This window comes from Strongylocentrotus purpuratus, unplaced genomic scaffold (assembly GCF_000002235.5).
Source record: "Strongylocentrotus purpuratus isolate Spur 01 unplaced genomic scaffold, Spur_5.0 spur5_scaffold_4, whole genome shotgun sequence".
NCBI classification, from domain to species: domain Eukaryota; kingdom Metazoa; phylum Echinodermata; class Echinoidea; order Camarodonta; family Strongylocentrotidae; genus Strongylocentrotus; species Strongylocentrotus purpuratus.
This window is the reverse complement of record NW_022145610.1, coordinates 22,802,924-22,815,905: the sequence shown is the minus strand read 5'-3', so window position 1 is coordinate 22,815,905 and position 12,982 is coordinate 22,802,924. Positions and strand designations below refer to the sequence as shown.

General features: G+C 35.8%; 1 protein-coding gene across 2 annotated transcripts in view; it reads left to right on the top strand.

The window, feature by feature from the left end:
* ags (activator of G-protein signal) overlaps positions 1–12,620 on the top strand; it is a 64,895-nt gene extending 52,275 nt beyond the window's left edge. The window contains 3 exon segments of one of the 2 annotated variants that reach the window (NM_001040405.1): positions 151–353; positions 1,785–1,929; positions 11,031–12,620. In NM_001040405.1, the coding sequence (NP_001035495.1) occupies positions 151–353; positions 1,785–1,929; positions 11,031–11,134 (452 nt within the window). In that variant the 3' untranslated portion in view covers positions 11,135–12,620. 2 annotated transcript variants of the gene reach the window in all.
* The last annotated feature ends 362 nt before the right edge of the window (positions 12,621–12,982 follow it).

Below are 12,982 nucleotides of genomic sequence, written 5' to 3'. Positions count from 1 at the left end.
TTTCAAAGGAAAGAAAAATGTGGTCTTTGTAGACAGGTGGTCACTAAAGCAAGTTTGACTGTATAATGATGAGAAAGTTTTGTATTAACAGGTTTGACTGTATAACATTCATATTTAACTTGACTTCAATATATTGTCCGTTTCAAACAGGATTACCAGAGAAGGAAGAACTCTTAGATGAAATAGCCAAGCTTCAGGGCAGCCGTCTCAATGAGCAGAGGGCATTCTCTGTTAAACGGTTGCCAGGGCTACCCGGTCTCAGGGCCAATGAAGACGTTGTAGGGAAGCTGTTAGCCAAAGGAGAACGAGCTGAGCCAGACGATGATTTCTTTGAGATGATCATCAGATGCCAGGTATGATAGGACCAGATGGTGATAATGTGGATTAGGATTTTTAATATGCAAATAATATACAAATAATATACAAATAATACACAGCAGTGAGGGCATTAGTAAGAATTACCCACACAAGTTACCTTTGGAACAGTCTAACACATACCTGCCAACCTGAGACAAGAGAAATTAGGAGTAAATTTTTCTGGATGGACTACGAGGTCGCGAACCACCGAAGGATTGGGGTAGTAGCCCGTAGATTGGGGGGGGGGGGGCAGAGATGCCAACCCTATAGGATGGCTGTCAGTAAATGGGGGTCTTTCCGTAACGCAAGACACCGCAGCATAATTTTCGCGCAAAACGTACACAAACACCCAATCACTCTTACTGCATTTCGAACCTACCATATTCAAGTCCAAAATAAAGATGTGCATAAAAACGTTTTTAAAAATCTGTTTCCAGTCAAAGGATCTCCTTCTCGGGTACTCGCTCTTTTGAGTGAATTCATGATAATATTCAGAAAGAAAACACCTCGTTCAAGCGTCGAATGGCAAATTCGAATCCACAGTCAAATGGCAGAACTCGTATTCTACACACGCACACGTACACTCACCAGTACCACAGACACACCAGCCCAGGCCGCTAGGCCCGGCGTTCATGAACAACAACACACCGTATACCGCACTGCACTTGCAATGCGCCCACTGAATCACCGAAGTCTTCGCTACTATATTGCGGGCGCCATTCGCACGATCATCTACCCCCATGCTCCCCTCAAAAGGCTCGAACGCACGTAGCATACGTAGCGGCCATGTTGTTTTGGAATTAAACAAGATGGCGGCGGACGGACCATGTGCGCGAAAGTACCTATCCAGTGTAGTCAAATTCAGTGAAGCTATGAGTGAATGCGTGCGATATGCAGCGCTGTGTGCGGAGGCTATGTGATAAGGCGGCATTCGCTATATAAAGTACTTTTGTTTATCGTTTCCCCGTAAGGCGTGATCTGGTTATCAGTGCTGTGTTATGCTTAAGTCTTATGCAACAGTCGTTTGTTTTAAAAATATTTTAAAATTAAAAAAAATCGGAGTTTTGAGGCATGCAATCGGAATTCGGAGTGGGTATGAAAAAAGCGGAGTAACTCCGCCTAAATCGGAGTGGTTGGCAGGTATGCTAACATGCCTGAGGCAATAGCCGAGGCTGGATGATGATGATGATGATGATGATGATGATGATGATGACAATTGTGGTGACAATATGAATGTTCTGTTGGCAGCAATGTAAACAATTATAGGTAGTGATGGGCAGGCAAAGTTTGATGATTTTAATTACAAGTTGATGATTGATGTTATGATCAAAATTGTACTGGGGATACGGTCATTGTTTGTATATGATTGAATTTCATTTGATTAATTACTTCTATCTTTCGCCCATCTTTTTTGCTTATTCCTCCAGGGGGCACGGATAGAAGACCAACGTAGCACATTACCTATACAGGCCCCAGCCCCTACCGTCCCGGATGAGGACTTCTTCAGTCTGATCCAGCGCATCCAGTCCAAGCGCATCGAAGAGCAGCGATCCATAGCACCGTGGGAAAAGGGTGCAGAAGATTGTGACGATAAATAGACATCTTGTTGTGTAGCACGTCCATCATCAAAGCCCCTTTCACACCTGACGTGTAAACCACCTTTAACAAAAAAATACAGTGATACAGTGATACATTTTACATGTAGAATGGCAAGTGGGGGGTGCAGCAAAATGTAGCTTCATGCTACCAAGATGGCCGTGAAGTGCGCTACGCTTTAGCGGTGGCAGGGGATACACCTGCACATCCCGATCAGTCTCACCGAGGAGGGGGTAGACACTAGGGTCACAGTGACGAAGGTTGCCCCCCCCCCCCTCCCGGTCCCTGGCAATGCCAAATCATCAATGATAGTTGTGTTTGGTGCTTTACTACATCGAGTGTGAATGGGGCCTAATCCATACTTTTAATGTCAATCTCAATGGTGATAGAGGGAATCTGGTCTGTTGGAACCCATGATTAATTAGTCCATTTGTGTGTATGTGTATGTGTGTTTGTGTGTGTGTGTGCACTTGTCAGCGGTTGAAGAAATATCGGTCTTACTAGCTTCTGTGAAAACAAAGAAAATTTGAAACCCTCAGAAGGTTTTTCTCTCGCACCATAAATGTTCACTTTTAAAATCAATTGTAGATCATTTCACCAATGACAATCTTACTATATTGATGTAGATTAACAATAACATGATAATGAATAGTAAATGTTTTAAAACTGAAGCGATTTTAATTTAAGCAGTCCCCTTGCCATGCAACAAAACAATGTAAGAGCAGTAAGAATTTAACTCTGGTGGTCAAACATAGTCGTTTTAACAGTCATGCATATACACAGACTGTAGAAGATAAGCAGGAAGAGAAGAGAATTAGATAATGAATAGTCACTTTGCACGTGCCATTCACATTCATACATTAATCTGCACCTCTCTCTTAAATACATGGTTTGTTGGGGTTATTGTCTTCACATGTGAGTAGCATTTAATATCATTTTGTTTGTACCGGTATTGTGCTTTAAGATGACATTTTTTTTATAGTGGTAGTGGTGGTTATTTAACCTGACTGCTAAGAAAGCATAAATGCTTGTTAGTAAGCAACCAGATTGAATTCATATTTACAATGTACATGGTTTTGACAGCAGTCTGATGTGTGCAGGCCCATCTATAGAGAAAAGTGTGTTTAAATATTAAAAGTTGATAATGTTGAATAAACTGCTGATACTTGGACATGCAATGCGTACGTTGGAGCAAAGATAACAGAGGCTGTACTCGTTACCGTCCAGTATTGTAGACCAAATATTTACCTCGCTTAGAATTCTTCTGCAGTCCCCCAAAAAACTTTTTCTTGGTGATTTGTCATCCTGGACCATGACAGAAGATTAAGTGTTTAGGTTTAGAGCTGAGATGCAACAGTATCCTGTAGTTCTCTCATATTTGTTTCAACTTTCAACCTCATTTTCACTTTACAATGTATGCATAAGGGTTTCCAACCATCCTTGACATCAGGGGAAAAAAATGAAAATGGGTTTCCTTTTGTTCCAGTGTTTTGAGAAAAATCACTGAAATCAGAGAAAAATCAGGGAATTTCATTAGCCTACAAAGTTATTAGCTATTCACTGTACATGTTTTGTCATGTGTCAGAACAGTGTATCCTCTGAATGCCAAGAAATCGTGGTTTTTAGTGTGTAAATGCCCCCTTTCATGATCTTAGAATTTCAAAAAATCAATCATGGAAATATCTGGAGATTTTTGTTCTTTTTTTTTCTTATCACAAACAGGGATGCCAGTATTCAGGCAATAGCCTGAATTCAGGCCCTGTCGAGTTATTTTCAGACCCCAGTTTAGGTTTTTTGTGCTCATTCTAGGTGATTTTTAGGCCCTCTGATCAATTCTAACTGGCATCCCTGCACATGTTGGTTTGCATGCAGTATAGTGAAATGAAAAAGAGACTCTTGAGATCAGAGTTATGAAGAAGAGGAGGAACGTAGATCTGAATAAGTTGGGCAAACTTTGGACCCCTTACCGGCAAGCATTTTGCTGTATGTAGGCCTACAATATATAATAATGATGCGTCCGGATCACAGAAGGCTTAGTAGTTAATGCCATCGGTGAATAAAAACTTGTAATTTGATATGACTTCATAATTTTTGTTGATGATATCAAGTTTGATCCAGGAAGTAAAGATAATTACTCGCTCTGTGTCCTAATATGTGGTTCTACATCTACTACCTCAATGGCATGAAAATATTATTTTTCAATAAATATGCATTTTGAACTCCGGGTGCATCTTTTCGGGCCATTTCGTTTCTCCAAGCTACCTAATCTTGCTCCCAACCGACAGAAAAGACACTTGAAATGCTGCAATCAAAATTTGAATTGATATGACTATGAATCATCAATTTTCAATTGAAAAGCAATGTGAAATCATTGAAAAAGGTTCAATAAATCATTGATCTAATGACAAACAGGAGTTTATTATCTTATTATCTCACAAAGTGGAACTTATGTTCATAGTATTTTTTAAAGCCTTGTGAATCGTCACCACTGAAAGCACTGAGTTATGGAGTATAGAAAGATTAATTAGGAATTTTACCCCCGTTTTATGGATACCTCTTACAATGTATCATTCCTTGCAAAATTTTCATTTTTTATTTTTTTCTTCATTAAAATAAATAAATATTTGTTTAATTTTTTTGCCTTGCAATATGCTGCTAGTGATGATATTTTGTTGTTGCAAAGGGGAATTTGCAGCTCAACTTTATTTTTTATTTAAAAAAAGGACTTTAATAATGCGCTTTTAGCACATTTTTCCCCTTTATGTTAGTGACCTTCCTAAAAACACACACAGATTGTTTTCTTCCCGCATTTAACGTTTTAAACTCTAAGTGAAAATTGGGACCAACACAGAAGTGTTTAAGTCAGATATTACACTCGTGCTCACAATCATTCCGATGTCTGAAGAAATGGACCTCTTTTAAATCAAATTAAACTTGACATCATTATGAACTGTGATTTCTTTCACTGTTGCTTTCATTTGTAGAGTGTATTTAAGATATATTTTCTGTCACATGCCTTGCTTTTAAATCATCTGCCCAGTATTTACAGCTCATTATTCTCCCCCCCCCCCCCCAACTGATGATTATTATGTGTAAACATTTTATATTGAACATGTATGAAATTAATTGAGTTGAAAAATGTTGTTGATGAATTAAATAATATTATTTCTGTGAGCAAATTGAGAAACCGATCACACCCACTTTATATTTCTTACTATGGTTTATATGTGTATATAGTGTGTGTAAAATGAGCCTACTTGCTGTGTAGTTTTAGAGGCAATTGTATCGCTATTTGTATATATGTGTGTCTGTATTATAATTGTACAGTGTGGTTTAGAATAAAAAATATTTAGCAATTTGTATGAACTTGTGAAATTACTACATATGATCCATGCCTAAGACTGTTATTTTATATTTAATGCGCTCAAATTTTATGCTGCTTTTTGGTAAAGCCTTGTTTTGAATTTTTTGGAAGGTTTTAGTGCTATATTGATTAATTTATATGAAAGTTATTGAAGCCTTTATGTTAATGGTAGTATACAATGTTGGTAAAATTGAAAGACGTCAAAAAAATGTGTTTTCTTTGTTTTCAAAGATTCTCTTTCATACACCCGTTTAGGGGAGAAAGACAGCCTTTCAATTGTTTGTTCTCAAACACTTGCAATTTTGATGATTTATCAATCACTGGTAATTTTGATGTATTTTATTCACTTGGATGTGAAGATATCATAGCTTAGAGTGTTTGCCTCATGAACAAATTACAATTTTGGTTCTTCTCGTGATGATAAATCTCAAAATAACAACAGAAATTGGAATTCCCAAAGGTGAACCGTATAAAAAGTCAAAAGTCTGTTTGATTAGCTGTATACCCCAACTTCAACTCTCCTTTTTGAAGTTTCAAAGATAATTGATAAAAATGTTATTATCAATTTGGTCACCAGCAAAGGTAGCTGCCCCAATAAAAACATATTCTCATTAAATCCTTTCCCACGACCAACACTGTGTATTACCTTTATTTAATCAACTGTGCAGATGATGTTTTTAGGAAATAATTCAGGTGACAAATTCTGTCCAATGCCTCTTTTCCAACAAACAAAATATTTTGAGATTGTCTATGTTATTAAAAAGGATGCAAATTTTGCTCAGGTTGATAACTTCACCATGTATTTACCGCAGACAGATATTTGATGTACACATATAAAAGTCACTGGCATTTGGATTAGTACTAACTCAAGGGTTCTAAAACTAGGGTTAAAGATGGGTTGCATTTTTTTGAGATTCTACAGGATTTATGGTGGAATTGTCAACAATTTTGGGGTAGGGAACTATCACAAATACATGAAGCCAATGTGCAAGACTTGTGTTAAGCACTTAGATATTGAATAAATAGATGAAATTTCAACTCGAGCTCAATTGAAACACACTGCCATTTAACGCAGTCAAATCGATGTATCGACTGTCCAATAGCGACGAGAAACACTTTCACTGCTCAAAGAAAATGGAAAACACAAGTCCAGCTGTGATCTTGATAAGACCTACTGTTTTTGTGCAAATGACCTTTATCTGTCCATGTGCAGAGATTATTTCCGAAGTGGCTTAATTGCAATTCTTTTTAAAGACAGGGCTCAGACTTTCGATCCAAGTTGAATCTGTTTAATGAGTCTGTTTATTGTGATGACCAAAGCTAGCAGCAACAGTCTGTGTGAAAGACCAAGTAGAGTGGACCAATCGACTTATAAATTGTGTTCAACGCACAGGCTTATGAATACATTTGTATACAATGACCATTTAAAGAAATTTCAGAAATGCATTGTGATCTACTCCATTTCAATGTGGAAGTCCTTAAAAAAAAAATATCTAAAGCCTGAGTTGTAGCCAGAATATGTTATGCTATTTACAGAAGAAATTCTCTGTAAATGCTTTAGGTCTTTGTTGCATTGCTTTCAATTTGTGAAGAAATACATGTTTTGCCTTGTTAGCTTAACATGGGCCTCTTGGATACAACTCGTACACAGACTGGTTAAAGAATAAAGCAGCAGCTTTCTCTATACCATAACCATAAAACCAGCTTTAGTTACCACCTGATCACCTGTTTTTAAAGACCATATTTTCCCCCTTTGTACATGATTTTCTCAATATAAATATGTCCTAAAGGAACTTGTACATGAAGACTACTTGCCTATAAAACCCACCTTGTTCGTCTCCATTGAATGGTCTTTATAGACAGGTTCCACTGTACCATAGCCATTTTACTAAGGGTTTGAGAATACTTTTGTTGTATTTGTAATGAAACCAGTTCCAGGGGATATATGTTAAAGCCCCACCGCACTAGTTTAGCCAGGAAGGATTAGAGACCACCCTGCATGGTCACTGACAGCTGGTTATCTCATTAAGTTAGCTCTCAATCAACATAAGAAAAATGGGATCATGGGTAACCAATGGTCACCGTTTCGGCATTGTTTGCTATATAGAGGGGGCAAGTAGCTATTATAAGTAGTGCAGTGGGGCTTTAAAATTTGATTAATTTGTGTGAAACAAAAGGCAGACTGTTTTGTAATCATCAAAATACAAAATCTAATATAAGTAACGATGCAGTGTTCTTGTATATGGTCAATGTTTGTAATGCCTGTTGAAGAAATGTGTTATTGTGTGAACTTTCTAAATATGAACATTTATAGATGACCACCTAATTCTACTTCACTCACCTTCGATATATTTTGTATGTAATAGCTATTGATATACATGGCCTTACAATGCATTCATGAATTAAAGGTAATCTTGAGTTGCGGTGGGGAAAACTGTTTCCCAATAGAAGTGGAAAATGTGAACAAGTCGATCAATTCATCTTTTGTGAATGATTGATCATGTCATAAATTAGAATCGTGTGAAATGGGGTTGTTAGGATGACCAATTCTGAAATTAACTACCGGTACATTCGACCTGCTTTAGTGACTACCTGTATAGAGAGATCACCTGTTTATAAAGATCAGTTTAGTTCCCTAGAACATGATTTCTCATCGAAACATGTACTGAGGGAACCTGTTCATAAAGACCACCTGCCTATAAAGACCACTATGTTTGCCTCCCTTGAATGTTTGTTATAGACAGGTTCTAGAGTACAAGCCCTGCTGAAATGCACAATCACAAATACATACAAAACAGTGTTATGTAATGCAGTGGAAACTGTCTATTAAGACCATTCAAGGGATGCAAACGGTGTTTTATAGATAAGTGGTCTTTATGTACAGGTTCCATCAGGAAATATTTAAATGAGAAATCAACTTCAAGGGAACAAAAAAAAAATGGCCTTTGTAGACAGGTGATCTTTCTATACAGGTGGTCACTAAAGCAGATTTTACTGTATCAAATTTCAGAAGTTACTTAATCTGCTCTTATATACATTTATGATCAAAATATGCACTTGGCTGATATCTTAAAGTCAAGTAATTTATTTTAAAAAATGCAGTTTTCATCCTTTTGGATACTGCAAAAAAACGTTTTCTCACAACCACAACTCAAGATCACCTTGTATCGTTTTTGTTTTTTAATCATGTCAATATTATTATCAACAATAATTGTTTGCTCGCAAGTGTGAGAGTCTCTGAGTCTCTTCGTACAATCAACGACACAGGCTTCCAAAACAATTGTGTGTATCATATTTTGACAATGTATTGGTGAGAATTTTTTGAGAATTTCTGAATTGCAATGTTATTTTTTAGTCATGAGGTAGTGATTTAAAGTGTGTATTTGAAGCGGGGGAGGTTTCATTTTTAAAATAAATATTTGAGTCCTCATTTCATTAGTTACCGGTATGTAGTTTTGGTAACAGCTAAATGAAATACATTTAATATATATCATGTGTAGATTGAAATTGTACCTGAATGGCACGCTAGATTTTTTTCTCACCAGAGTAAATAAAAATCTAATTTCTAGAGCATTAAAATATCACAGAAGACTCTGTATGTACTTTTTAGCAGCTGGTGGTGTGACATTTTACGATAACTTGCAAAATTATTAAAAAGTGGTTGTTGGTTAAGAATCAACAGTTTACTGTTGAGTAAAACTATCTTGTGCACAAACTTGATAGAGGTCATATATATAGTCTGAATAACGAATACAAAGGAGCTTTTGATGGACATAAAAAAGAAATGAAATGAATTGTAATAGACTAATAGAACACTTTTAGGTATTATTCCTTGCAGTTTGAGGCATTTTCCAGTTAGAGGTCGTGTTCTCAACTGTATGTTTTGTCATGGAACAAAATTTGCTTCAATCTTTGTTGTTTTACCTATGCACTTTTCTGTACCATCTGCTTCAGTGCAAAGTGTTCTCTTTCCATTGGGTCACATTTTAAAGAAGATTTGATTTGGAAAAGGTTGAATTGGCATTTCTGCTCAGAATGAGGATTGGTCTCCAATCACTTTAAATTTACTTTTTTTTTTGTAGTGGACTCAAAAGGGATTTCTTTTTCTTTTCCTGTCCCATGATTCCTCTCTCTCTCACTCTCTGATTTTTTTTTTAATCAGTAGAAATCCTTCCCTTCCCTTTTTCTTTCTCCATTATAATCTCTGTCCCTATAGTTTGTCTGTATCCATCTTTCTCTCTCTCTCTTTCTCTCTCTAGCTTTCTTTTGATCTACCTCTCTTTGTCTCTTGTAGGCCTACTGCCTGTCCTTTTCTGTCTTTTCTCCTCCCCCCCTCTCTCTCTCTCTATCTCTCCACCCTCTTGTTCTTTCTATCAATTTATATATCTATCTATCAATCTACCTCTCTTTGTTTCTTGTTCTACCTGCCTTTTGTAGACTCTCTTTCATTGTGTTTTCCTCTTTCTCTCTCTCTCTCTCTCTTTCTCTCTCTCTTTATTCCCCACATTTGCTTCACTTCTGCTATTGCCCACTGTATCCTGATCCCTTTATATTGATGTGAATAGGCATCAGTCATAACCAAACCATAATGGATACTCACAATTTAATCTTTGTACGGAACTGTGTGTTTTTATTACAACTTCAAGATGACCATACATGTATGTAAATAGATTGGACTGTATGTCTTCTTTTGGGTGTTACTCTAACCCTCCTCTTCAAAGGAAAAATTGAACGTATCTTGTATTTCACCTTCTGTGCACAATGCACATGGAAAGAGAATTGTTACTTCACAATAGATTACCTGTATTTATTATAAATGTACTGCTTTAATATAAATCAAGATCACTCTCTATTAGTATAACAAAGAGGATGAACATTCTCTGATATCTAACTGTAGAATCGTAACAATAAAAACCATTTGAAATGATTGATTTTCAATGAACTATTGTGTCCTTTTGACTTCTTGATGTTTATTGGGGCCTCATGCATCAAAAATTGCAACTAATTAAAAACAAATCATTGCATTGTATTATTCAAATCAATATGCTTTGATTTCTTCAATAGTGGAGGAGAAGAAGCAATTTTTTCATGCAAGAGGCCAACTACATGCCTACTGTATCTGTTTCTACAAATTAAACACGTATTTTGTTATGTCGTTGTCTGTGTGTGATGTCATCCCTCCTGAGTATATCCAATGTTGTTTGATCATCTTAATTGTTGTTTTTATGTGCTTGCACTTGACTTTCCTTTGTTTTGTGTCTTTTGTGTCTCTGTTAAATTTCACCTGCGAGTTATATTTTGTTTAGGTGTTTTTGTGATTTTTGTTTTGTTGGTTCATGTTGATTTACATTTCACTCACATTTCAGACACTTAATTCATGATTTAAATGAAAATTGATTTATGTACAAATCAGTCATATAAATGCATGTATTTTATAAGACCTTGGCATAGGTCAGCAAACAGTTTTGCATAAAACCACAATTCTAAAGCATTTTTTACCGATGCTAGACTCTTTAATCTATCAAGAGAAATATCAATGTGTTTATTTCTTCATCAGTGGAAAGATTTCTAAAGGAATTTAGGGATGCACTGATAGTACAAGTTTGTAATTTTTTTATAAGTCTTATTTGCAGATTTGTTCTTTTCTCTATTCAATGCTGTATTTATAGTCCATGTTTGTCTGTTTGTTTGTTTGTTTGTACATGTCTGTTAGGTTCTGGTACATCCTGCGTGTGTTTCTATGACTATGACACAAGCCGCACTGAAGGAACTGCATGCTGCGTCTACAGCAGACCTGTTCAAGAATCTCACCTTTGAACTTTGACCTTTGACCTATCATTAGTGACATTCACTCTAAAAACCAGTGTGTTGAGTCAATGTTGTATAAAGGCTCAGGATTGACAGCATGTTTTTCTCAAACATGATCACAAAAACTTTCAAGAAATATAAAATAGCCTACTGTATCATTGATTGAAATATGCAAACGGTTCAGTGACGCATGGTATTATGTACCGGTAATCCGAACACGATTTATATGGGCAATACAAAAAATGGGTATTGGAATCTTTTTGATTTCTTGAATTTCTTGTTGAATTTAGACAATAAAGGATGCATCCAGCATGCTAATGTCAATTAAATCCACCATTTTTAAGAAAAAATGGTGGACTCCAAGGCCCCTTTAAAGGTTGATTGAGTGTTGCATTTGCATTGAATCATGTATCCAAATGTAACTTTGCATGTAATACATGTCTTGTCCTTTGTTTTTTATTGCTGTTTTGTTTTCTTAGATTTTATGAAAGTGAAACAATGAATTGCTGTTTTAGTCTGGGGTCCAGGCTTTTGTGCAAAATTATACGCAGGAGAAGGGGTTCATTTCATCTTTTCAGGTAGTATAATTCTGAACTAAATTCTCTTTAAAAATCTTGCATTTTGTGACGCGTTTTGAATTGGGTAAAATATATTTTAAATACAAAGAAACATATAGGGAGAACATTTGTAATATACAGGTATGATGAACACGTTAATCATGATAACCACAAAAAAGACATAGTTACTCATTCTATGAAATTCGATTTTGTTTCTGTCATCATTTTCACTCGAAAGTATTTTATGCTAAATGATTTATGAGCTGAAAGTTTTTACTTTCTTACTTTTCTTTGTTCTCAAATAAATTGAAAAAATCATAAAAACCATTTTCTAAGGATAGTTGTTGGCTATTTTTGGGACATGAATATAATTTAGACGTGAGTTTAAAGGTACTACAAAGTTTTGGTATGGGGTCATGAATTTGGTTCATATTAACATATTGGAAGCATATGCATTCCTACAATATTCATTGATCGTTGTCTCGTTTGAAATCGAGTCTAAAGTTATGAAATTATGAACAATAAACCCTTTATGTTGTATAGCTCCCTCTCAAGGTCAAGATACCAATTTAGCTATGAAACGATGTTTCTTGACTAAATTTGACCGATTAGCTATTCCCGTTTGGAAATTATATATCACAACTACATATTCTGAGATTTTTATGATCGCAGCTACCATTGTACGGCCGTAGGCGCTGTTTGAAATTTATCAAAATTTACCGGGAGCATCAGTAAATTTTCATATTCATTTTTCTCGAATACAGAAGTGTTTTAGGGGTTAATTTTTTTAGTGCTTATAATATATCCACAGGGGCATCCAAATATATCAAAATTGTAAAGATTCACTATCCACCCAATTTTCAAAATTTCCCAAAACTTTGTATTACCTTTAATAGAATTAACCAAGTTAGTTCTTTTTTAGCACTAAATAAGTTTAGGAATTCTCTTAGGTTCCCCACTATCTGAATTGATAATCCCTTATTCATGTTGTTTCATTATTTGTATTTTTATCTTTCACATCTTCAAGTTTTGTTTTCATCATGAAAAATTATGACATTTTTGTTTTTTTGTGAGCATGCCCTATAAAATTGCTTCAAATTGAACCCTTTATTTTGTGGTGATTTGTTTTTATTTTGGTAACGCACACACACACGCACACCGAAAGGGAGAAAGAGAGACAGGTGTGAGAATACTGGAAGAAGAAGAAGAGAGAGAGAGATAGAGGAGAGATGCGGGGGGGGGGGGGGGGTGATGAATGAGAGATTTGAGGAATTAATGTTCAAATGAAAATATTTGTGAA